General features: G+C 36.8%; 1 protein-coding gene across 4 annotated transcripts in view; it reads left to right on the top strand.

Annotated features, from left to right (window-relative positions):
• The window catches only part of WDFY3 (WD repeat and FYVE domain containing 3), a 136,728-nt gene that overhangs the window by 51,645 nt on the left and 57,571 nt on the right, over positions 1–27,512 (top strand). For 3 of the 4 annotated variants that reach the window (XM_072405444.1, XM_072405445.1, XM_072405443.1), the window contains exons 9-18: positions 1,353–1,519; positions 2,277–2,744; positions 3,986–4,087; positions 6,945–7,138; positions 8,623–9,080; positions 15,943–16,026; positions 20,752–20,917; positions 21,933–22,147; positions 22,691–22,803; positions 26,902–27,133. In XM_072405444.1, the coding sequence (XP_072261545.1) occupies positions 1,353–1,519; positions 2,277–2,744; positions 3,986–4,087; positions 6,945–7,138; positions 8,623–9,080; positions 15,943–16,026; positions 20,752–20,917; positions 21,933–22,147; positions 22,691–22,803; positions 26,902–27,133 (2,199 nt within the window). The remainder of the gene's footprint in view (positions 1–1,352; positions 1,520–2,276; positions 2,745–3,985; positions 4,088–6,944; positions 7,139–8,622; positions 9,081–15,942; positions 16,027–20,751; positions 20,918–21,932; positions 22,148–22,690; positions 22,804–26,901; positions 27,134–27,512) is intronic. The other variant, XM_072405446.1, reaches the window with a different exon arrangement.

The raw sequence follows: 27,512 nt of genomic DNA, 5'->3' as shown, positions 1-27,512 counted from the left end.
TTTTAAAGTCAGTCTACTAAAGAACTAATAGTAAACTAAAGACATTTGTGAGTATCTATTTATCAAGCATTAAATCAGACATTCAGCAAAGTTCAGGTAAATCTTCAAGGTTCATGTTTTAAATGACAGTAATTGATTCACTACCAGAGAATGTTTGAAAGTCAGATTCACTGCTTTATTAATAGACACCTTAAAATGTGCAATACTCCGTTTTTGTTTTCAAATGTAATAAAATATTTTTTTTTTAAGCCGTTTATAATGTTTGTTTAGACCTCAAAGTGATTGGACAATGAAACTGCAGCTAATATTATTCCATTAATTATAAGCAGCTACTGAGTGCAAATGTTGATTGTTTTCTATCCCCCATGTAGATCCAGACATCCGCTGGTTTTAAAGCACTGATGAATGTCGGTGTAGTTTGGAAAATGAATGCTTTTAGTTGTTCCCAATGTTGAGTTTTATCAGAACACTGCGGTAACCAGGCTGCAATAGCAATTATATTTTGACAAAAGGTGCTTATCACACAGGTGTCTGATGCCTTAGACACTAAAGCAAACAAGTCAAGGGGAACGGTGAACAGTTATGTATGTACCCTGGACAATGGGAAGCCATGGCTGAGAAATATCAGCGTTTTACCAGTATGATTACCTGGCTGTAAAAAGACATTTATCAGTCTAACAACCTACGTGAATCGAATTCAATCTGCAACAAATTGTTACTAAAGTACAAATGCCATAATAGTTTTCCTTGCAAAGAAGCAAACAAATACTTACCCACTGCCCTTGCAGCCAAAGACCTATCATGTGAAAAGTAACTGTTTATTGTAGTACCTTTGGAAACCATGCCGGGAATGCTAATCCCCGGCCTCGTTCTGCACTCAGTAGTGATGTAGGGTTTGGTGGGGAGAAATCGCTGTGTTCTATGAAAATAATCTACATGCCTCCCTGGTTAAGACCTAATTGCTGCTTACCGCATTGATCTATTGCCATTTTTTGCTAGAATAGGCAAGATTTTAACTATTTTAGGGATTAGGGATTTAGCTATCACTGTGACAAGAAGGAGCAAACCAAAGTAAACACATTGTCATCTCTCTCCTAAAAATTGTGATTGTGTTACTTACATAGTTGCTTTTTAAACCACATACCTTTTTAACCCAAATGTGATTTTAAAATATCATTTGCACAGACATTTGAACATGTTTGTATAGACTGAAAAAGTATGAATATAAATGTGTATGTATATTTTCCATAGCTGCCATATGCCTTTCCTTGCTGATCAGTAATATTATGATCTATATTTAGATAGAATTGCATGCAGCACCAAAGAAAAATGTAATGTTGTCATTCCTGTAGGCTAGAACAAGCTAAGGAGAATGAATCCAAAGACGCACTGAAGGACTTGGTTAACCTAATTACTTCTTTAACAACATATGGTGTCAGTGAACTGAAACCAGCTGGTTTAACTACAGGGGCACCTTTTTTATTGCCAGGCTTTTCTGTCCCGCAGCCTGCTGGAAAAGGTAAGTCACTTGCCATTCGTGTTACATTTACATTTTCTCCCAATTGTAACAGCCTTACATTCTGTACTACGAAAATAGCTTTGAGCTACATGGCAACCCTGTGCCAATTCAATAATGGATAAAAGTTCTATTAGAGAGGTGTTTGTGAGGAGGCAAAGCTGTACTGCATAGGATAATGTTCATATAAATTTCCTTACATCTTTGGTGGTTTTGTTCTGCATTGGCAGTCATCCAGTTTCTGCTGGTTTCTGCATTTAGACTTTGTATTTAATAATTACCAGTATTTCTTTGTATGCTAAAGTAGCATATTTAAAAATCTGAAAAAAAGTAAGATGTAGAGTTCACTTAAAAAGTTGGTAGACCTCATTACCAATTTGGGAAGCAGTAGAGGATTAGATTGTCATAAGTACAAAACTAATTACAGGGCATGTTTAATAAAGCTCTCCAAGGCTGGGGAGGATACACTTTAATCAGTGAAGCTGGGTTGATGGATTTCTATTTGCTAGCAAATGTTTTTAATCTTGGACCAGGTCTGTTTGTTCCAGGTTTGCTGGATCACCCAGGATAACTGTTGTAACTGTATCCTTTCCAGCCTTGGAGAGCTTTAATAAATCAGGACCACAAGGAAGACAAAAACAAGAAGGAAAGATACAATTGACTTAAACATGTGTGACCTGTGTGTCCCCGATGAATATCTTTGTATGAGGTAGTGCAGACTTTCATGTTTTTAAAAATACTAATACTTGTCTGGTTTCAGGTTTAAGTGTGAGGAACGTCCCAGCCTTCTCAGTTCTACAAAATGCATTTCTTAAAGCAAAAACCTGTTACCTTGCACAAATTATCCTGGATGCCATCACCAATATTTATATGTCGGACAATGCCAATTACTTTATCCTGGAGCCTCAGCATACACTTTCACAGTTTGCAGAGAAGATTACCAAGTTGCCTGATGTGCAAGTGAAATACTTTGAAATGCTCGAATTTTTGGTTTTCAGCTTGAACTATATTCCTTGCAAAGAACTGATCAGCGTCAGCATTCTTTTGAAGTCAAACACTTCATTCTCCTGCAGTATCATAGCTACTAAGACTCTTCTTAAATTTATACGTCACCATCACATCTTTAAAGATGTTTTCAAAGAGGTGGGACTTCTGGAGGTAATGGTCAACCTTCTGCACAAATATGCTGCTGTACTCAAAGACCCAGCCCAAGCCTATATCGATCAAGGTAGGAACATATAGATTCTTTTCTTTTACTTAAAATGCAGTTGTTTTTTTCATTTAGTCTGTTTTGTTACACCTTTTACCACCAGTAATGGATTGTAAATTATTTACATATTAACACACAGTAAAGAGTTTTAAAACATGCTATCACTGACCTCATTGGCTGTTGTTAATGTGAAGTTATTCATTTTCATAGCTCCTCAGAGATCACAACAAAAACTATAATAGTTTTCAGACCTTTAAAATAAAATTCAGACCTTTAACAGACCTTTATCTTCCCTTTACCTCCTTAAAAGGTGTGGCCACAGTTCTGCTGTTGGTTTACATTCAGTGTCTCAAGTTCACTGTACTGGCCAATCCTAACAATAGGATTTCTAACATTTTAGTAGATTTGCATTTAGCTTCCAATTATATATCTCCAATCATTTTAAAATTCAATTACAATCAAAGACATAAGTCAAAAGTCTATATGTTCAACATTGTTTTGGGCCAGTGATTCAAGTATTAAAGCAAGTAGGTCAGGGGACACAGTTGGCTAAGTGGGTAGCACTCCTACACATTGCTGGGTCCCAGGTTCGAATCCCAGCCAGGACACTATAAATAAGGAGTTTGCCTGTTCTCTTATGTTTGCATGGGTTTCCTTTGGTTACTTCAGTTCCCCCCAAATCCTGAAAACATGCACCATGATTACATGACATTAGTAAAAATAATAAAAACTATATCAATTCAAAAAGATAAATGGTAAGAATGATAACAAAGCAACTAACATTTTGGTAGCTCACAAGTGGCAGTCTCTATCTTCTAATAAGTATACTTAAATTGGAGTCCTATGTAAACCACTGTAGCTAACTTACTATAAGCTAGTTCCCTAGGTTTATAGGCTAGAATGGGTCCAGGACATCCTGGGCTCACTGGAAGTGGGTTCAATATTGCACAGTCTCAGAATGAAGACATCTTGTTTTAAAGAAGTACTTTGGGCCTAGGGCTATGGATTGAATGTTAATTTTCAGCAAAAAATGCGTTTTATTTAATCCTTACATGCTATAATATTTGTTTATCTTGTTGCTACTGGTTGAAGTTTTAATTTAGGACTTTGTTTTTGGTTTAGATTGGAGTCTACTTTTTAAGTAAAAACAAATATTTAGGCAGAAAGTATGAAGTAGTGTCAAGATGGTTTACTTTGTATCATATTTTACGCATTTTATATTATATGCCACAACCTAAAATGTGCCTGTTTTTCCCAAGGGTGTACAACTGTATTACAGTCATCAGAGGACCAAAGGCAGTTGGCACTGGTGGTGATGGAAACTCTAACAGTTTTGCTGCAAGGATCAAATACCAATGCTGGTAAGTAGCCACTCTTACAACATCTATATACCAATTAAACTGTATTTCAAGAGCAACTCTAGCCAATAGCAGTGTTCTCCCCAGCCCCTTTTAGCTGGGGGCACCACCCGGCACTTTTCAGCAACCACCTGGCTGTTTTTGGTGGTTACTGATGAGTTGGGTCACAATTCAGGGGCTTCCATTCTCCTATAATTTCTTCCTACCCAGCTTAAAAAAATATTCTGGGTTGATCACTGCAATAGTATGTTTTAGCTTCTGATGGATGTAAAACACTAAAGAAAATCAAATACAGGTTGACAATCGAAAATCCGTCCTTCGATAATCCTTAAGTTTCCCGGCATAATTTTCCAATTGCATATTGAATACAGAGACTGCAGTACACTGTTTGGCCATTTTTGTTTTGGCGCTGTTCTGCAGAAACGCTTGCTAAACTAAATACACGTTGAGACGTCCCTGCTCCCTGGAACTGTGCCAGATATCCGCGGTGCGGCGGGAGGAAGGCTGGCCTGTGTGTGAAAGAAAGTATATATATATATATATATATATATATATATATATATATATATATATATATATATATATATATATATATATATATATAAAAAAAATCTGGAATTTTCTAAAATCCGACACTCCTTAGGTCCGGAGGTTGCCGGATTTTTGATAGTCAACCTGTATATTCATTAAATTAACAGTTAGCAGAAGTAGGTTATTTTTTTACATCTTGTCAAAATAAAAAAGTCAGGCATCTTGTATCTAAGCCAATCCTTTTCCTAATGTTTCTTTTGGACTGACTTATGTTGGTTGTGTAGCTAAATGCAGGCCTAACACAACGACAGGTTGTTTCCTATAGGCCTATATTACACCAGCAGGTTCCGTTGGTGTGTGCTGTGTGAACGTAAAACATGCTGTAATTAAATGCTGTACAATATGCTTCATCACAACATGTCATAATGAGCTGTAAAATACTGGTTTTCTACTTTTGTTAAGAAGAGAAAATACACTTCAAAAATTTTGGCAGACATCATTGCAAAGTCCACCTGTTGCTTCTTTTTTTATTCAAATTACAGATGCTTTACACATGACTATAAAGTGAAAGTGGTGTGAAACTAGGGTGCAAAAATTTTTAACTAGGCCCCACACTGCTGCTCTCTTTTGTTCAGCTAGATATTATTTAGCAGACGATTTGTAAATGATTGTCTGCCTGTTGATCTTTAATTCCTATTTTAAGGGTGCTTTTAAATATTCCAATTTTTGAAAATGGAATTATGTTTTTTTTAGAATGGATCTGTATTTTTTCACCATTTGTATCTCTAGACATTTGATTTTTTATGCTTGGACAATTGTCATCTGTTTTAGTGCATATTTTTAGAACCAGACCGGGGGATTAATTGAGAACTTAGCTTGATGGTCAGTATTTTTGTTCAAACAGAAGTATTGACAAGAAGTAGCCAGCAGCAGTGAATTATTCTGAGCCTGAGTTGATGAGATGATTGTCTCTGTAGTAAAATGCTTCACAGCAATTTGGGACTAGTTATACTATACTTCATCATGCCACTATGGAACAGCTTTCTTTTAATTTAAAAGTGTTGCCAAGCCTTGAGGAATCAATCACCAAAAGCAGCTAGAGCCGCTACACCACAGTGAATGAGATGATGAGATTTAGTGAATGATTGCTTGTGTGTGTGTGTGTGTGTGTGTGTATATATATATATATATATATATATATATATATATATATATATATATATTCCAAATCTGATGCATTCTGGACAACAGATTATTCCTCCCACACAGTGACCCTATTCCCATTAACGATTAGAAATTCACTTTAAGTCTTTGGGAAATGATTTGTGTGCATTAAAAAAGGACCTTTTTGTGCTCATGGGAAAATTCTTTTGATTTGCTTAAAGTTGAACTCCCAACACTAGTCTACTAGGATAAACTTCTGTAGTTACTGCAGTTCAGTTCCTGCATATATATTGTACAATAGAGGGGAAGCCAACTGTCCGATCTGCTTTAAATGTAGGGGATTATACCGTGTTTCCCCGAAAATAAGACACTGTCTTATATTTTTTTGGCTCCCAAAAACACACTAGGTCTTATTTTCAGGGGATGTCTTATTTTTCCATGAAGAAGACTACAGTACACATTTATTGTTGAAAGTCACTAATGATCACTCATGTTCCATTGATTGTCCCCTTCTGATCACTCTATGCCATTGATTGTCCCCTTCTGATCACTCTATGCCATTGATTATCCCCTTCTGATCACTCTATGCCATTGACTGTCCCCTTCAGATCACTCTATGCAATGATTGTCCCCTTCTGATCACTATGAAATGATTGTCCCCTTCTGATCACTATGAAATGATTGTCCCCTTCTGATCACTTACCCGTAATTAAGTGCAGGGATCTCCGTTAGGGCAGGGATCAGCAGCTTGCTTCCTTGTTCAGTGCAGGCTTTTTACTTTCAGTTTGGCTCAGGAATAGACACACCCTGCAGCCAGCATCAAAGACACACACGCTGCAGCCAGCATAAAGGACACACACGCAGGATCAGATATCTGGAGCTGTCTCGGTGAGTACTTTTTAATTTACCGGTATGTATGCTTTTATTTTTTTTTTCTCCTAGGTCTTATTTTCGGGGTAGGTCTTATATTAGGGCAGGTTTACAAAATAGTGCTAGGTCTTACTTTCGGGGTAGGTCTTATTTTCGGGGAAACACGGTATTGTTTTCATATTATGTTTTGTATGGTGTATTGAGACATTACCTGTTTTTGAAAAGAAAATGTCATATATTTTTAGAATAATTCATATGTTACATATTTATTTATATGGTGTTTGCCTTTAAAAAGGTGTCTTCAGAGAATTTGGAGGTGCAAGATGTGTCCACAACATAGTCAAATACCCCCAATGCAGGGAACATGCCCTCATGGTGATCCAGCAGTTGATGTTATCCCCAAGTGGAGATGATGACATGGGGACACTTTTAGGACTAATGCACTCAGCTCCACCAACAGAACTTCAGCTCAAGACCGACATTCTGCGGGTGAGTTACTACTTAGCTGTAATTTGAAATTTTGATTATTGTAATTTGTTGAGCAGTAGGAAAAAACACTTGCAGTTTAACACATACTAGATGGTAATATCTACAGAATATATGACTAATTCTCTTATTTTGTTTCCATCCTTTAAGGTTGATAACCTGCCATCACGTTTTATTTGAAATGCGTTAGCTTGGTTCCCTCTAAATTTTTGTGTTACATTGTCTATAAGCAACTATGTTGGATATCACATGAATGGTGTTTTTACAATTTGGTACAGAATCAAATTGTGTAGTTAAAATGACAGACTGTTCCACATACTTTTACTCTTATTTTGTATTGATTTAAAGTCATTAGTGCTGTACATAGCTCATGTGGAGTAGCCTAAAAATCACATTTGTAATTACTGTACATAATCCAGATCCCTGTGACAGTTTATACAATTTCTCTTGATAAAATAAACACCTAGGGTTCTATTTATAACACAAGGAATCTGACATTCCCTCATGTAAATCTTCCTGGTCCACGTGTTTAAATGGTAGTAATTGATTGCCACCAGGGAATGTCCCTGTTTTATAAATAGAGCCCTTAGTCTATGTACACACGTTAGGTTTTTTAGTTGGAAAGTGTCTTTCACGATCATCCAATGACAAAAGCCTGAAAGATGCATTAATGAGCACTGTATGTACAGCGCCATTCAGCTCTAATGAAAGGGGAGGGGTTGAGCAAGCGGCAACCATCTGCGCTTTCTCCCTTTTCCTTGTATTACGATCGTTCGTCGTTCATAGATCCACCTTTTTTTTTTTTAAACCACCTGCCAATGCAAATGCCTTTGCTTTAAGCTAATAGGAAAGTTCCTGAATGTAGTATTGTCAGCAAGATTACTGTGGAAGGGCCCAGGGGGTAGTTCAGGGGATTATTTTTCCCACTGGTCATTTCCTAATTCAGTTCCTCATTATTACTCTTCAAAAAAGCCAATCAAATAGTATAGTCCTAAGGAATCTCTGCCTACTACTCTACAAATCACTATATTTACAACGTATTGGAGTGTTCTAAATAAGAGGAGGTCAGGAAGGGAAGATATTCCTTGTCTTATTGAAAATATGGGCCTAATTTATAAAGATCTCCAAAACTAGAGAAGATACATTTTCATGAAGGAACCTGGGTGATCCAGCAAACATGCAACTAATCTGGTCCGAGTTTGAAAACATTTGCCAGCTAATAGCAAGTGCTTTTAGTATAGATTTAGGAAATAACATTCCAGGTTTCAAAATAATCGAAACAATTTTTATGACTACCAGCTCTTCATACTGAATATATAGGCAGGTGCCTAGTTTATGAAGTTAAGTGAGTGGGTTGTCCACTTAGAAAATCTAAGACCAAAACTGCAGATTAAAAGTACACTGAGTTCTCTGTAGTTTATTGTTGCCGTATAAAAATTTCTGTAACTGGTTTATTTTACTGATTTTTAGTCTCTTGTGCTTTGTAGGCCCTTTTAATAGTTCTTCGAGAAAGTCACCGGACAAGGACCGTTTTCAGGAAAGTTGGAGGTTTTGTATACGTCACTTCCCTGCTGGTTGCAATGGAGAAATGTTTGAGCTGTCCACCAAGGAACGGATGGGAAAAAGTGAACCAGAATCAGGTCTTTGAACTTTTGCACACTGTTTTCTGCACGTTGACAGCAGCCATGCGTTATGAGCCTGCAAACTCTCATTTCTTTAAAACTGAGATCCAGTATGAAAAACTGGCTGATGCCATTCGGCTGCTAGGCTGCTTTGCGGAATCCCGCAAAATCAAACCGTCAAACGTCTTCCCTTCTAATAATCAGCCATTTCAGAGACTGCTAGAGGAGGACCTGGTACACTTGGACTCTGTGTGTCCCATTTTGAGGCATTGCAGCAAACTCTTTGTATATCTCTATAAAGTAGCCACAGACTCCTTTGACAGGTATGTTCACTTTTTACATTTTTGTCTCTGCGTTTTGTGTGTTATTATTACTAATCCAGACAAAAGTACTATAAAGAGATGCAGGACAAGATCACTAGTTAACCATATGCAATGGAGGCTTCCCCTGGGGACCTCCTAAAAAGGGCCACCACTGGTCTTAGTTCTTTGTATTCTACTGTCCTAGAAAAAGCATGCCAGTGAGCATCTCTTACTTATTTATATTTACCTTTAAATACATTTAGCTAGGTTTGTTACTAGCTGGATGATTAGTTGAAAAAAAAGACTAACAAAAAAAAAAAATACTTTTCAAACAATAAGAAACTTGACTCCAGTGTAAGGAGCACAAACTGGTTCTTTAAAAAAACCTTTACTCCAATTGAAATTACTTCACAAACTGATTACATATTTTTCACAGTTGCAACTGGTGGATTTTATGAATTATTCAAGAAATACAACCAGCGCTTCTAAACCTAAACTATGGAAATGCTTTATAAATTTTTTTTGTTTTCTGTTTTTTTTTCTAAATATAAATTTTACATTTCTTAGGATTGTGCTAATTTTTATTTAACTTTTTTTTTCTTAAAACATATCCATCAAGCATCTCTTTGTATTTGTGTATACTGAAAATTGAAAGGAAGAGCTAAACTGACTTTAACCGCATTTAGCTATCTAATTGATTTCACTTGTTGTGGACGAATATTCGATACTAATCTCTGTACAATTACTCTGTGTAACTTGCATATAGGTTGATAAAGATGGGAGGCTGGGAGATTTTGCTTGTGATAAGGAAATGAAAACTTCCTCTTGCAGAAGAGGAAAGTATGTTAAATGTCATGGAAGTAATGTAATTACCAAACTGATCATTATTCAATCCTTGATTATTCTGCAGGGAAATTGTACAGCAGCATTGTAACATGGGTTAGGCAGGGAAGCTTTACTTAGACACAAAAAAACAAACTCTGGCTCTAGCTAACAACTAAAGAGTTTAACTCATGTGCATGTTAACTGACTACTGTAAAGATATGTGTCAGTGTGAAAGGATTGTGCCAACTGTACCTGCTGTACCTTTGCTGGTCAGTTTGTTTTAAGGGTTGGTTAAAAGGTGCAGTAAAAGAAACAGATTTTGGGGCAGGGTCAACCAGTAAAAAAATTACAGGATTACTCCAAAAAAAAAGGAAATCTGCTTTATCGATTCTATTTCATGTCTATTCTTTTGTAGCCCCTAAAACCTGGCACCGATTCTTGTGTGGTCCGGAAAAATTGAACATTTGTAATGCATAATTCCTTCCTTCCTTCTATGTGTGAAAGGGAAGGATCAACCGGGTCATAAAGATATTTGAAACAAACAAAGTTGGCGCAATTTGCTGTCAAGTACCCAAAATTGAAAGGTGGTTAGTTTTGGGTGTACCATTTAGGAAAATAAAACAATGCTCAGGGCTTTTCCTATTATATATTAAACTGCTTCTTGAAACATTATTTGAAGCTGGAGATTGTCTAATACACTCATAGTCTGAAGTGGAAAACGGCTTGTCAGATGATGTCTGCAAAGTAACACTTCTGGGCATGTTCTCTTTTATTTGTCACAACTTATTGAAGTGCTGGAAATACTCTTTATTACAGGGAAGCCAAAAGGGGGAAAAGGTCTAGAAGTTATATAATCAGTTGCACATCTTGTTAGTGTCAATGGATCAGTACATGAAGGAAAACTTTAAATAAAGGTGCTCTGGTTTTTAGCCAGATTTCTTAAAACTATAGTTATGGAAATACCATAAATCACAATGTTTAACTTATGACTATTGTGCTTTCATGATAAAAGTATAGAAATTCTGAAAGATGCTACTTTGGACAATGGAACAGTTAAAATGTAGTTGTACCCAATGGGAAACTTTTAAGTTTAACTAGCTGCCAGGGAAAAACTGTAGCTGTGTCTTGGAAATGCTCACCTAACAAATTTTCAACAGAAACAGCCTTTGCAGCAGAATGAATAGCTTTGTGTAATGGTAGGCAGCATTTGAGCTTTTTCATTTTGAGTACCAAGGTGGGCTCCTGTGAGAATATTTTTGCTGTACTGTGCTTTCTTGGAAAAACAGAGGGAAAAAGTAAATGTAATTTAAGTTACCGTATGTAAAGTTTATTTCAATTAGAAATCTCTCTTTTTCACTCACTCACATATTTACATCTATACATATACACAGTCACAGGAATTGACTCACATCAGTCAGTCTTTTGATGTTGATATTTGATAACATGATCTGTCAGCAGTCACTGTGGGTTTAAGTGTTGCATCTATTCTACTGTATTTCTGCATGTGTGATCAGGAAGAATAAAGCGTGGTGACACGAGTACCCACTGATGGATCAAGTGATCATAAAACCAGGCAGAGTGAAAGATTTGCATGAATTGATACTGTGCAAAGTGGCGATGAGACAAGGCAGAGGAATGAATGATTCCCAGGGTGTTGGGTTACTCTAGCTGATAACTATTAGGTTGTTCCTGTTTACAAACACTTTTGCTGCAGTTTTTCTGACATTTTATTCAGTACCTGGCATTCTCTATTCCAGCTTATCGGTGAACTGATTTTCTAAAACACATATATAATGTGGACAAACAGATCTGTATTTCTATTAGTTGATTTCTGTGATTAGTTGATCAGTGCTTTGCACAAGGTGTGGTGGGTGTTGTATTTATTGCCTTAGTGCTGTTGTTAAATAGTTGCTGGAAAGACAAATAGCTGGACAGATGGTAGATAAGGAATTTATGATTTTGCTAACCTGTGTCTTATAACACAGCAACCTGTCAACTAGTATTTTAGGAGGAGTTTAGTAAATCCTGTGTTTTGGTCAGAATAGGTATATGTATAGGTAGATATAGGTATACTGGCCTATCTAAATGGGAGAACATCAGAGAAAGGAAGAGAAGGAAGGGGGTGCTCACAATAGGACAGGGAAATATAAACTTGATTTTGATCTGTTCAGGAAACCACCACTAAAACCTTATTGGCAGTCAATGGAAAAAAAAATTGATTGCTAGTGGAAAGAATATCTCCCTATATCTTTTTAGAACCTAAAAGCATTATTAGAGTCATTACAGCAGGCTCTACAAAATGTTGTTGATCTATGCAGGTATCTTCCAATAGAAGTTTAATCAGCCACAGTTCAAAGAACCCCTAGCAACCTCTGGAACTCTGGGGTTCCTCTGAATCCTTGTTGAGAATGGCTGATTTAGATATACACAGTATTACAGTACTATGTAATCTGCTTGACATCTGAATAAACCTTGACTCAAAAAAGAATATAAACACCATTTAATTATGGTTATGCATTTGTTTAGAAAAATACATTGAAGGCTTTCATAGCAGCTAGCTGAATCTATTTATCAGCCAACTGCAAGGGTAAACCTAGACTAGAAAAAGCTTAGCCCTCAGACAGCAAGGACTCTATTGCTTTAAAGGTTCGGAGGTCATAGGTTGGGGTTGGCTGAGGCCTAGGCTATGATGTATAACTACAATATAGTCTGCTGAAGTAAAGCTAAGTACATATCTGCAATAATTGTTGTTGGAAAGGATGTTTCACAATCCTTTTCATCAACAAACAACTGCATGATGCACAAACGAGCGTTGTAAATACAGCACTATTGCATTATGATCATTTAATGTCCATCATCCTTGGTCCTGCCAGGATGGTCGTTAGGACGATAGACGAAGAGCACTGTACACACACAAGTTTCTCGTCTGATATTAGCCCTGAGCTGATTATCGTATGAGAACCATTGCACTGTGTACGTAGCCTAAAGCTGCGTACACACTTCCAATTTTTATCGTTCAAAATGAACGACGAACGATCGATTGGCAAAAATCGTTCGTAAAAAAAGTAACCAACGACGCCGGCGAACGAGGAAAGTCGTTGGAAATGAACGACCGGACCGGCGGATCGGATTGGACGACGATCGTTGACCATCGTTCGTGTGTACGATGGTTCATTGATCGTCCATGGTCTGAGCATGCGTGATGAACGAACGTTCCTGCGGTGCACGTAACTTCCTGTATCGTTCAAACGATCGCATCTATTGTGTGTACAATATCTACGAACGATCGTGTCGTTATCTGTATGTACAGGAACGGTGCTATACGATCGTTTGCAGATATCGTGCAGGATCGTTCGTCGTTCGTTTACCAACGATAATAATTGGAAGTGTTTACGTAGCTTAAGTTTCAAATTCCTGGATAATTACAACAGATAAAGTGTATGTATTTCAGCTTTTTGTCTATTAGCCTGGAGTTTAGCTTAATCATGGTGTGGCTTATCTGGGGACACATGGCATGCTTATCTTTTGTTGCCAGGAAGCAGCCAGTTTATTCACTTGGCTCTTAAAACATTGTCATGGAACCTTCATCCACCACTGATCATAATACAGCAAGGGGACTTGTGAAATGATTTAAGCTGCGTACACACTTCCAATTTTTGTCGTTGGAAAGGATCTTTCACGATCCTTTCCAACGACAAGGGAGTGCACGATGCATGAACGGTGCTGTACATACAGCACCATTCATGCTCTATGGAGAGGGGAGGGGGAGAGCGACGGAGCGGCACCCTGCTGCGCGCTCTCCCCCTTCCCTTTCATTAGGAAAGTGGTCCGTGGATCCGGCATCCGGACGATGGACGACACCGACTGTACACACGGCAGATTTTCGCCCGATAATTGGCCGATGCCGATTATCGGGCGATAAAAATCTGACGTGTGTACGTAGCTTTAGTCTGGTTCCTTTTCCCTTGAGCTGTATTGCATGGGATGTGTGCATAGGGATATGGCTCTTCTCCTTTTCTCTGTGTGGTGCAGAAGAACTGAGACTTGAATCAAATGTAATTGTGTTAGAACTGTCCTTTAGTAAAGTAAGGTAAGTAAAGTAAGGTTTGGTATTTTTTACAAGACAGGCAGGATGTAATGCAAGAATCATTTCTCCATTGTTTTTGTAGAACGGCTGTAAAATGAAGATAATATGACGAAAATCAATATCGGCATCCGTTTCCATAGTTAAGCTTCTTGATCCGTATTTAATAGCTTATTAGCATCAGCTTTGTAAACAAATGCTTTTGATGTAAAACAATGAAATTGCTCCATTACAAATAGGGTGATTACCATCAAGAAGTTAAAGAAAACATGTGGGAGTAGATAAAAGCTGCCTATAGGTGACACCTACATTTGAAAATTCTAGTTGTCAGTCTTTGGTGCCATTTCAAAATTTAGCTTTGGAGCTCTGATTCACTTATCACAATCTAACCTTTATGTTTTGAGTCAGGAAATCTTGGACAGTCATACAACTAGTACTTTTGGAAAGGGGACAATTGCAAACCCCTTTTCTCTCACTGTAGGCTTCTTGCGTATGGTTATACCTTTCAGAGGATCATAGTAAGAGCCCTGTCTACCTGCTCAGTAGTTGCACTTTTTAACCTGAATTAGCTACGGAATACCAGTCCATCCCCAGTCCCTTTTGTCAATAATCCAGTGATCTGAGAACCCTCTTTTTGTGATGTAAGAGACCCTTTCCTGGATAAACCCTATGTAGGTTAATTCTTTACTTTTTTGTTCCGATTCAAAAATTGACTTCTGCCAAGCTTGTCCAGCTCCACAGAGTAATAAGGCAATCTTTTTACAATAGAAGGGGTCAGGAAAAGGCAATAACTGTGATCCGCACACTAAGTACTGCATACTTCATAGTTTGTTGGTGGAATCTGGATGACAAATAAAGGCACTCTGATGGCTCCGTATCACAGAAGTTGCTCACAATGGCCTCAATACATTCCCCTGCTGCCCTGCATTAGAAGCCAGCAAGAGAAACTACAAGTGATTTCACATAAAGCAGTAGAATTCACAAGTCATAAAAACATTTCACAACATAATTGGGCATCAAAAAATAACTATTTTGTAGGGACTATAGATAAGCATTGACCCTTGAAAGCATGAATGGGGAAAGTGCTGTTACTGTATGAAATATCTGGTTATTTTGATCAGTGGGGTTTTGCTAGCATTGCAAAAAGCACATTACAACGAAAAGTTGGTAAAAAAAAGTATTTTCTCCATGTATATATCAGTGTTCCAAGATAGCAGCCTCATAGACTTTTGTGTAAGAATGATTTAATTAGGGCATAGTTTCTTTTAAAATAAAATGAAAGTTGTGCAGTACTAAATTTTGAGAAGTGATCTATTGTGACATCTTTTCTGCCCATCAAAAAGTGACAGTAGTAATTGGGGTAGCACTAATGCTTGGTAAGTATGCTAGCTGAATTTTCTGGTGAATGAATATCATCTTCAGAGAACAGTAACCTACAAAGAGCAATATTTCATTTCAATGTATGTGATTTTACCTGTGCCGCTTTATTAAAAGCCACTTGCTACCCCATTTATTAATAGGCTTGATCAATAAATATTGTTTATAGCTGGTTAAAGATTGGCACCTTTTATTTTGGACTATTCATAGCCAAGGAAGCTCTCTTTATAAGTTTTCTCACCATTGTTTATGAGCAATGGTGACGAATGTCAGTCTTCAGGGATAGTGCCTTAATAACTTGGTGTCATTACAACTTTGTCATATAATGACTTCCTATGCACATTCTGAAGGATCAGGGTTTTTTTTTTTTTTTGTTTTGTTTTAAACCCCTTTAAAATAAATGTATAGTCAGTTCATGTTTTTCTTGCTTATCTTCTGGCACAGTAAAGGTCTATATGATGCCTCCCTATGTTGTGATCTGCATTTCTCTTCTTTATATTGCTACAGTTCTGTTCTTTCATTCTCTGCAACTAACAACACTTTTCCCACTTGATTTTCTAACTCTTCTGTCTTGTTCGTGTCTGTCTACATCTGCAGTCGTGCAGAACAGATCCCGCCTTGCTTGACAAATGAGACCACTCTCCCTTCACCTTGGGGGACTCCAGCTCTTTCCAGGAAGAGGTACTGCTAAGGCTTTCTTATTCATGCATAGGGATTATTAATCACTACAATAAATTACTAGGTCTGACCGTGAAAATTAATAGAAATGTTCAATAATATAATGAATGAATGTAATGCTTGAAATCTAGATCTAATGAGCCTGATTTAATAAAGCGCTCAAAGGCTGGAGAGGATTCATTTTCATTAGTAATGCTGGATGATCCGGCAAACCTGGAATGGATCTGGTCCAAGATTGAAAACATTTGCTAACAAATAGCAAATTACTTTTTTTTTTTTCAAACCAATTTTTTTTTTAGTTTTATCATTTTACAAAGACAACATAAAAACACCAATTAACAAGGGGATAGAACAAAAAGGAAAAATGGGGGGGGGGACACTTGAAGCTGAAAAAATATAAAAGTTATCAACCATTTGTATTTGCAGAAAATGTAACATTTGTAATATACCATGTAGAATATTGAAACTCATTCAAAATCGATGAGCTCTCCGTGTTCGTAAAGGTACATAACATAAATTTGTACCATTGTTGCCAGAAACAAGTTATACGATCATCACCCTGAATCCGGGCGTCCAACATCTCAGTATGAAATAAAGCTTTCAAGGAGGTGATGACTTGCTCCAATGTGGGAGGTAAAGGTTGAGTCCAATTGCGCATAATCATTCTTCTGGCAGCTAACAGACAGACATTAGTCCAACATTGTAAGGAACGGGGCATACCATCCTGGTTGGCCTGTTCCCATGAACCGAACAGAAGGAGGGAAGGGGTGTTAGGGATAAGATGTCCAGTAACTTTGGACACAAACACAATAATCTGACGCCAGAAATGCTCAATATGTTGACAGAACCAAACAGAACATTTGGGACATTGAAAATGCCATTGTTCAGGCTGCACATCTAACGTTGCAGGCCTGAACACTTTGTAGGCTCTATGTAACAACATAAACTGCGATTCTCTCCATACCTCATTTAGCAAATTACTTTAATGAAATCAATTCCTGATTGGCTGGATCACCCAGCTTTACTGATGAAAATGTATCCTCTCTAGCCTTGGAGAGCCCAAATAAATCAGGTCCAACGTTGGAGGTTTCTTCAAGTAAAGATAAATGGGTGTTGTTTTTTAATAGAAGAGTTGATTGTACAGTTGTCATACTTGAAATATATACCATGTAAAAGGAGTTAAAGTGACAGTCAATTCAATATATAATTGTTATGGGAAGAGAATTGGGGCCTATGCCAAAGACCTGTAAACTGTGTTGGTAAAATATGTTTGAGATTCTTCTGAGATTATATAGAAATAATTGGCAGGTGCGTGTGATCTCTTGAACTGCAGTTGACCTAGTTTAAAGCAAGTTTCCACTGCAAAAGTAAAAAATTGTACTGTATATACTCAAATATAAACCAAAATTGTAACAGGAAAAACAGAAAAACTGCATTAGCTTGAGTATGAACCAAGGACACAAAATAAAGATGTCACTGCCTTATTTTGTGTGGAAAAAAAATCATATAATCAATAGAAATCAATGAAAATACCATGGTGAATTCACTCTCATAATCCTAATAATGAAAATGCAGATTTTTACCCTTGAAAAACTAGATTGGTTGGCAGTTTATTGGAACATCCTTAAGAATTATGCAGGTGAATCTGGTTTTATTTAAATCTCTCTTTGTATCTGTTTGTAGTGTCAATCTGAATAGACAGAAGTAACAGCCAGAAGCCTCCTGGGGTGCATGACATGAGTATCCCAGGAGGATATGCGCATCAATAAAGACAGAAGGGGAGGGGCTTTTTTGTTTTTTTAAAAGTGTTTTTATTCCCCCCCAACCAAAAAAAAGGTAATTTTTTATGTAAGGTAAAAATTTTAGTTGAGGTCCGCTTTAAAGTGAGAGAAAGGCACAGTCAAAATATTTATAGATTTTAAGATAGACTGCCTATGTATGTTTTGGCATACCGTTTTTTTTTTTTATTTCTTAAATATATATAATTCTTTTCCTTAAACTGTAAAAATGTGTAGCTTTTCTGTGTTGCTGTTAGGCAGTGTAGTAAAACTACCGAAAAAGTCTATAATTTGTGAGATGGCTTAAAAATTAAAATTGGTATTGAGATAAATTTATTATTTTAGTGACAGATATTTGGCATCTGATAGCATTTTTGTTGAAACATCTTAATTATGTTTTTAGTTTACATGTGGACATTAGAGAATATTTCAAGTAAATATTAATGCAAATATTTATATATTTTTACACAACCCAATTTTTATTAAACGTAGCCTTTAGAAGATTAAGAGTTATTAGCACAGCAAATAATGACTATAATTCCCTATACTTAATAGCAGTATACACAGCATAGACCTCATACGCTTAATGTGAAGTACGGTAATTTGCCTACATATTACTATATTTGATGATTTTTTTTTTTTTTTTTTACAGCGCCTCTAAAATAATAAAGCAAAAATGGAGCCATTGCTTCATGTCTCTTTATTGTTGTTTTACAATGTCTCATTAAATATCCTAGTTGCTTAGACAAAATAGAAAATGTGGATGCAAAGCCAGGCCTAAATAATGCAGCAGATTTTCATCTCAATAAAATATTTAGGCTGGTTATATTTTTAGAGAGACCTTATTTTGCCTGGAAGAGAAGACTCTCAGATACAAAGAGCTATATTATTAATGTGGTTGATGCATTTCAACATGCTTTAGTAATACATGATTAATAATATACAAATGCTGTTATTTTGTGATTTATGCTCTGCCTCCTTTTTTAAAAAATTTTGGGCGAATGTTTATTTAAATTCTTCGTGAACTGCATTAAGTTGAAGCATGGATATCTGAGATCAAGTGAAATGAGGTGAAGGCCTAAATAAAAATAATTTTTTTTAGGGCAATAAAAAGCTTTGGGTTCAAAACATTAAAAATGGTGGGACATATACAAACTTGATTTATAAAAAAGCCACCAATTTATGGTAATTCTCTTTAAGAGAATTCACAAACACTCTAGCTAAATTTGTGAGGCATCAACTTAATATAGCTGGTGATCGAGTCATCAAAATTCTAAGGTGGGAGGGTCAACAGCCTGACCTCTTTAAAGCAGAACGAAACCCAAAAATGAAAAAACTTTGGCCAGGTAGGTTCTGTATTGCAGAAGGAACCGGCAATTTTCCTTCTGAAATAATATAACGTTACCCACCATCCATCATGGGCACGGCCATCTTCTTCCTCCTTCTCTTTGTGGTTTCTCTCTTCACCCGTCTTGATTGGCTGGTCTGGGATGGCGTATCACTTGTGCATGTGTGTTCATTCAGTCCATGCAGCCTCAGGGGAGGCCTGGATGCATCGTATAATTCCCTACACTGAGCTGTGCATGTGCAGCTCCGCAATATATGACAGAAGAGGATGGTGATCAGGCAGGTAACAATGCTTATTGCAGAATGAATATCACCAACCACTCTCTGCAATTAAGTCCTGCTTGATACCAGATTTGAAAAGAAGAAATTTAGTTCTGCTTTCAAAGGAAATTAGGAAGTAGAAAAAGTTGTCCCTAATAGTAGTGGTATCGCAATGATAGACTTTTTCAGTAAATACCTCCTTGTTGTCTGGTCCTACTGGGGACCTCTTAGTAACAATTTGGGGAAGCATTCCTTTTGGTAGTAGCCAGTGTTATAGTAGTGGAGTCACCTTCCACTCACTCACATGGTCAGTAGGGGTGTTGTGCAATGGTTCTTCTTGTTGATTAACTCAATAACAGTCTGTTAATGTTCCAATACTATAAAACAAAAATAAACATTGCATGAACACAAAAGCATGCAATTCCCTAAATCATTGTCAGTGCCAGCAATGTATTAAAAAATCTTTTTCTGGTCAGTGACTGATTATTGAACAATGCAATTCTCTCAGGAGAACAACATTGGCCTCATTATTATTTCTTCTTTTAGATGTACCTGTTTGGACAGGTATGCACAGTGATTAGGTACACCTAGCTCCTACAAGCATTGCTCTGGGTGCATATTTAGCTCTGCAAAGTCTTAGTCTTTGTATGCAGTAAGTATGAACAGCAGGGGACTAGCCTGAGAGCAACCATATATTTATTTATTTTTTTTGGATGGTATAAGTTAAGGTTAAAAACCTTTGTCTTTTTTTTTTTTTTTTGCGGTCTTCATTCTTGCTGATTGATTTTTCTTGATTTACCTTTTGTATTTCTGATCACAAAATTAGGTAAAATGAACTGTTTTTGGCGATGGAGGTGTAACATCATATTGGTTAGTCTGGTGTTTTGCTAGTCATTCCTTTTAGGGGCTGATTTTACAAAGCAGCAATATGGCCCAAACTAACCCTTTAATGCCTTTCTAAACATGACATCACATGTTTTGCAAATGTGACCTTTCTTGCTTCAGGACTCCAAAGCTAACCCCATTTTAAATAATAGAATAAATCTGGTAGAAGGAAAGATCATTTACATTACCTATTACTAAGATCGAGTGATTAGCTGGTATTCTGCATACACCTTGATTCAATGTCTGACATTAAGGAAACATATTTTCTTTGGTGTGAAATCAATTTCGATTTGAAAGTCACGCACCTGAAAATTCTACACTAGCGAATGTTGACTGAATGTCACATTTGTTGCTTTTCAAATAAAAAAACATATTAAAGTCTGTTCAATAAACCATTTTACTTGGAAAAAAAACTTGAGAGAAAATTTTTTGATTTGCTCTATTTTTTCTCTTTCAGACATGTCTACCATACAGTATCCACCACTTCCCTGATACCTCCTAAAAACATTGGTGACTTAAAAATTCATACTACTCAAGGTTCAGATGCAGTAATTATTCATCCTGGTGCCATGCTTTCCATGTTGGACCTCCTGGCTTCTGTTGACTCTGATTCCCAACCAGAGGTCTGTAATGTAAAGTTTGCAAACTTACAGCATTGTATTGTAACCTCACATGTTGTTGTACATGGCCATCTCTTACAGTTGTCTTTCCTGTAGGTTATCTTCTTTAGAAATTTAGTTTGCAGCTCAGTGGGAAGACAGAATAATATGTTTACTGAATGACTCGGTTAAAAAGATATATTTGTCCATTTATTACAACAGCTTTGTAAATTGTGCTTTTTTTATTGCTGTGCCACACAACGATTGCTTTTTAGAGCATTTTTGATAAGTATAATTTATGTTATGGTTATAAAAAAGCATAATTTAACAGAAGATTTTATTGACCTACCTATGATTATATTAATTATCCCCAAACCCCATAAAAATAATTTTCCTTTTGTGTATTTTCAAAGGTAATTACTGTTGCAAACATTTTAAGCAAAGCAGAAATAAAGAAGAAAACTCTTTGTTCTCATCTGATATTGTCCACTTTCTAATATTGGGCTCCCTATTTGTACCTATTTGAAAGCATTTTAATATATATATTTATTTTATAATTCTTTTGCCTTGACATACACTTTAATCTTTGTATATTGACTGGGTATGTAACTAGAATTCATATAAAACATGAATACAATTTTAAATTCTATATTCTAAGTATCTAATAAAATTTTTTTTTCTGTTTTATAATGTAGAGAGAGGGTAAACTCACCTAAATTATAATCATATTATTCATGGAATAATGGAGTTGTTGGATCCAGGATTAGATGTTTCAAATAGGAATGAGATGTCAGTATAACTGTTGTGATAAAGGCTGGTCATTTTGGGCAGTGCTAATTAAATTTATAAATGGTTTATATTTATAAATTTATAAATTTCACAGGTTTATTAGTGTATGTTGATAATTTGTAAGTGTTACATAGAATAAAAATCAAACCAGTACATATTTTGTAAAGAGTGATATAAAAAAACCTTTTACTGCTGCTTACAAAAGTTGCACAGTTTGCATCCAGTGCCTTAATGATTTCTCTCTGTACAGCATGCCTTGGATCTTCAGTTGGCTGTTGCAAACATCTTACAATCATTAGTACACACCGAGCGGAATCAGCAGGTTATGTGTGAGGCAGGACTTCATGCCCGCTTGTTGCATAGGTGCAGTGCTGCCCTGGCTGATGAGGACCATTCATTACATCCTCCACTACAGCGTATGTTTGAGAGACTGGCATCTCAAGCATTAGAGCCAATGGTACTAAGGTAAGAAGTTCAAATTTACAATGTTTCTCTTTCACTTCTTCAGTATGTTGTTGATGGCATTGCCTTGGTGGGTAAAGGCCCTGTCGAACTTTTCCTAATTTTCTTGCAGTGTCTTAGCTACATTTATGTAAGTTCTCGACATTATTTTTAATGGGTGCCAATCTGTACAGTAGATATCGTTATAGAGTCCTAAGATATCTGGAAAGACGAATGGTTGCCATCTGGGTAAGGAAGCAATGCGTATGTCCTTGCTGCTTTAGGTAGGAGAAATGTCCCTGGCTGATCACTTTTGAGACAAAGTTATTGCAGTATTTATGTATGTGTATTCCTATAGCACAGAGCAACACTGGAGAGAACACCTGGATATATATATTGATACAGTTTACATGCAGCTAAATTGCCCATTCTTTCTGCAATCACTTGTACCCACAAGTTTAATTGTGACTTGAGTGATTCACCTTCAGAACTTTAGTATTTGCTGCAGGTTTTCCTTGCTCAAAAACATGTTTATGTCTTGACTCATGGTTTATATTTTTCTTTTAGAGAATTTCTTCGGCTCGGAAACCCCTTGAACTGTGCAGCTTGGGACAAACGGCTATTGAAACAGTACAGAGTACACAAGCCTAGTTCTCTCAGCTACGAACCAGAAATGAGAAGTAAGGAAATTTTAACAAAAATGTTTGTCTTAAAAAAAAAAAAAAAAAAAAAAGGCTAGTCCACTCTAAAATAATACTTTAAATATAGGAAAATTGTAGGAAGCCAGCCCCTGGCTTTTTGTGAAATCTCTATTCTCGAGACCTAGCTGCAATGGTTTTTATTTCTACCAAGTGCTGCACTTTTGGGTGCTGCACTGCAACTTGCACGTTCCAGCTTAGTCTAGTGCATTCTTCCCAGCACTAAATTGACAAATAAAAAAATCCATTGGGGACAATGAGAAACCTTCATAAGGGCCACAGCAGATGTGCAGAACTGAAAAATCAGGCACAGGCATCCGAGTTAATAAAACAAAAACAAAAAAAACTGACAGGTGGGCCTTGATTTATTAAAGCTTTCCAAGAATGGAGAAGATAGACTGTCATGAGAGAACCTTGGTGACCAGCAAACTTGGAATGGATTCATAAAAATATTTTGCTACTATTTGGAAAATGTTTTCAATCACGGATCAGATCTGTTCCAGGTTTGCTGGATCATCCAAGTTCTCCCATGATAGTCTATCTTCCCCAGTCTTAGAAAGCTTTAATAAATCAGGCCTATTGTGTCCAACGTCGCTAAAATACTAAAATATTAATTTTGAATGGGCTAAAGTTTTAAATCAGAAAACCTAGTATGCAACTCTTTTCCCTCCGCAAATCCCTAAACATCATACCCCCTTCACCCTCTTGTTGACCACTAAGTATAATACTGGGTGTTTTTTTTTTTTTTTTTGTGTCCGAGTTTGTCAGATGACAAAGCAAAAAAGCAAGGTGTGGTTGTTACTTTGAATGGCTCAGGTTTGTGGGGTATAGGAGTAAACCAAAAGACTTTGGCAGAATGCACCATTATTGTAACTGTACATGCTCCTATGTCTTTGAAGGGTATTATTTAACTACTGTATTTAATGAACCCTGATGTCTTGTGGATAAGATTTTCCTTACTGGTTGGATTTGGCTGCATAAATCTAGCACTGATTATTTCTGATGTTAGACCTTTTTAGAAGTTCAGTTGTTTTTAGTATATGACATTGAATATGGAACATGCTTTTTTTTCCTAAATATAATTCAATGAATGACCAATGAACATAATGTGTCATTCCCATGGTAGTGTTTTTCTGCACCTGGTTTCTGTACCTTTTTCAAATATTTCTGCTATATCTTGTAGATCCCTGTGTTTTTCCTTCTCCCCCGCTTTAAATTGCGTATTTTCTTTTCAGCTTCCAAAGTTTGAACAACTGTCAGGTCAGCCCGTCTGTTCCAAAATTACAGTTTAGCCACAGATAAGATGGAAATACAATCTGTTCAAGTATTTGCTCTCCTGACATCTTCCCACACACACAACCCACTTTTCCCTACATACTGCTCTGACGTATTGGTGACGTTTGTATTAGAGAATATATGCTGTGTCTTTCCATTCAGTATAGCTCAGATGACGTGGTACTGCTGCTGACTAATTCCTTCACATCTTTTAAACCTGACTAGTTTCTAATTCAAAGGATAATTGAAACGTTCATGATATCAGACATTTTCCACTGTCAAACAAAATATAGTGCTCCAAATCATTTTCCAAAATGTTTTTTCTTTTTTTCTGGTTTATATTTGTTCATGTAGGTGAGCTTACAGTAAATTATGAACATCTTTATTTGTAATACACAGGAAGTGATTATTCTATTGATTAGTTAGAATCATTTTGGTAAAATTAAGTTATTGATATAATAAATGGATAAACTAAAAATCGACATGCCCATAGTTACACTAACACTACATTTTAATGACTTGAATAATATTCTGTAAGGCTTGCCTTTAATTTGTTGATTTTGTCATACAGTATTTGCCAAAATCAATGCTGTTTACACTGGAAGTTGTAGCCTCACAGCATTCTAGTGCCCTTTACCCCCCCCCCCCCACCACCATTCTGTTAATTGAGGGTGGGAGCCATGGGCATTTGTGCAGTGGGCCCTACCATAAAGCTGTCCTTGCTTGCCAGTAATTTAAACAAACATGGTCCTTTAATACTATTTTTTTGTTATGAAAATATAAAATATTGCATAGAAAATTTTGATTTATTATTTAGCCAAAAGTCCTTGACTCCCTTTTATGTTTTTCAGGCTGTTTTTTCTTTTCTTTTGGCAGCCTTTTTTTTTTTCTTTTTTTTTTTTAAAGAATTAGTGTAGTGCCTTTTCCCCCTCCATCTTAAGACTTAGGAGTCTGTATGTTCTGCCATGTTCTTTTTAGAAAACATCTGTTTGCTATGAATGATCTTAGTCCTAATTTGGAGGAAATACAGACTGTTCCTGAAGGCAAGTCACATGACCAAATAGCAAAATGTTTTGTGTGACCTTCTGCTGTATGTGAATTATAACCCTTGCCTTTCAGTAGTGATCAAGTAGAGGCAAGTCTTACAGGATTTCTGTTACCCTTTAATAAAGAACAGGTAGTCCCTGGGTTAAGGACGTCCAACATACGGATGACTCCTAAAAGGAACTGGGCTTCCCTGCTCCCCCATGTGCATGATAGAGGCTTGAAGAGGGGAGGGGAGCAGTTTGCATGACTTGTAGAAGAAATCTTTTGCTAAACACAGCTGAGGTTGTGGGTGATCTTAAGAGCTGAGCTAATCTGTAGCATTTTATAACTTGTTAATGACCAAGACAAACTCTGCAGTTGTTTCTTTTTTCATATCAAAGCACAGCTTGCTCCAGAAGTTAATGAATGTCTAGGCTCCATAGTAGACACCACACTGCCTAATATGTTGAGACAAACATCTGTCCTAATTGCATTTATTAAAATAATGTACCTGTTCCGACTTGCATACAAATTCAACTTAGGAACAAACCTACAGCCCCTATCTCGTATGTAACTCGGGGACTACCTGTAAGTCTGTGCTTTGCCGGTGCAGAACAAAACAGAAAAACTTTGTCATCCACCCTAACTGCCCATCACTTTACATAAAAGAGTAGACAACCCTTTTATGTTAAGTAAACATTCTGTTGTTTGTTTGTTTTTTTGAGTGCAACAACCTTTAAAAAAAAAAAAAAAAAAAAAAGTGCAGAACAACCCGATAATTCTAGTGTTTGGGAGCACAAAGCCTCCCAGGATACCTATGTCACGCATCCTGGGAGGCTCTTGGGTGCTCCTTCTGTGCATGTCCGAGCATATCGGGCATGCCAAAAAGGAGCCTTTTAGTGAAAAAAGAAAAAAATTGCCAATCTTACTGTGCATGCATCCTACGTCACCTGATCCTGCGCCCTAGGTCGTGTGACGTAGGAAGAGGAAGCCGGAAGAAGAGGAGAAGATGGCTCCCCTTCCTGCAACCCACCATATGGTGTTTACTGTCAGCCCCTATGTGTCCCCATGTGTACTGATACTCCCATGCACATCAGCTCTGTAACATTGCAGGAAGAGAAGTAAGGCGCATACTGCCCATTTATAAAAGGTATTCCCAGGTATTTACCTTTTCTCCTGGAAAAATGGTAAATATGTGAACTGCTAAGCACAGATTTGCTTTAAGGTAGCAGGGTTGCCACATTAGTTTAGGTCTTATTGTGACAAAAGGTTTGTATTTATCATTTTGGTCCCACCAATTGCAATCTGTAGGAATAGATATAGATAATGTGCTTCGCTGATACAAAGAAAAAGGCATTCTGTGTTACAGTTGGAAGTGCAGTCATTTATATGAGTTTTAATATAGAAAGTTCCTTTGGTTTACAAGCTTTATGAAGAAGATTATTGCAGGTAATTCATCTTTTTTTAAACTTATACTGTGACTTGAGACTAGATTGTAGTAAACCATCCTGAGTACTTTGACTAATAAAATTGAGGGAAATGTCAGAAGTGAGTTTTTTATGATAACTGATGGTAGTTCATAAAAAAAAGTCATAGCATAACAGTACATTTCCTAGACAGATCTCTTTAATTGCTTCTCAAGAACGTTTTCTCAATTACATTATCATTTTATCAGAGAACAGGGAAAGCTAAAAATACATTGTTTATACTAGCAATCATTGCTTTAAATGCCCTGCTTGCAGCTTTGACTTATTTTTTTTATTTTTGGATGTCGCACAGGTAGCATGATCATGTCAACAGAGGGTCTTGGCTCTGACAGCGTGTTTTGCGTGGGAGAAGATAAACACTACCGGATAAGCCGGAGCTTGGTAAAATCGGCAGAAGGAAGCACAGTGCCCCTGACAAGAGTAAAGTGCCTGGTTTCTATGACAACACCGCATGACATTAGACTTCATGGATCATCAGTCACTCCTGCCTTTGTGGAATTTGACACTTCTTTAGAAGGCTTTGGGTAATTTTTTTTGTCATACATAATGATGTCCAATTTTAACATCGTAACCTGTTAACCTTTAGTCATAGGTAATTTTTAGATACAGCTGTATACAATTTTTGGAAATATGATTTCTTAGAAAACATGCTTTCTCTTAGGGCCCAGTCATGCTCCTGCACCTGGTTTAATGGCTGTGCTAGCAGAGACATTTGGAGCTGAGCAAACACTCAAGAAACTTTAAACGTCCCTGTTTGTCAGTGCTACTCAAAGGTGTTGCAATATAATTATTTTATTGCTACAGACTGGATAGACTAGCCATTCACAACCAGGGTTAAACTCTATGGTTCTTCCAGAGGTTTTTAGAGCTATGGTTGAATTACCTCCAATATGATGATTCCTG

The sequence above is a fragment of the Pyxicephalus adspersus genome, chromosome 3, assembly GCF_032062135.1.
Source record: "Pyxicephalus adspersus chromosome 3, UCB_Pads_2.0, whole genome shotgun sequence".
Taxonomy (NCBI): domain Eukaryota; kingdom Metazoa; phylum Chordata; class Amphibia; order Anura; family Pyxicephalidae; genus Pyxicephalus; species Pyxicephalus adspersus.
This window is presented reverse-complemented; position numbering and strand designations above follow the sequence as displayed.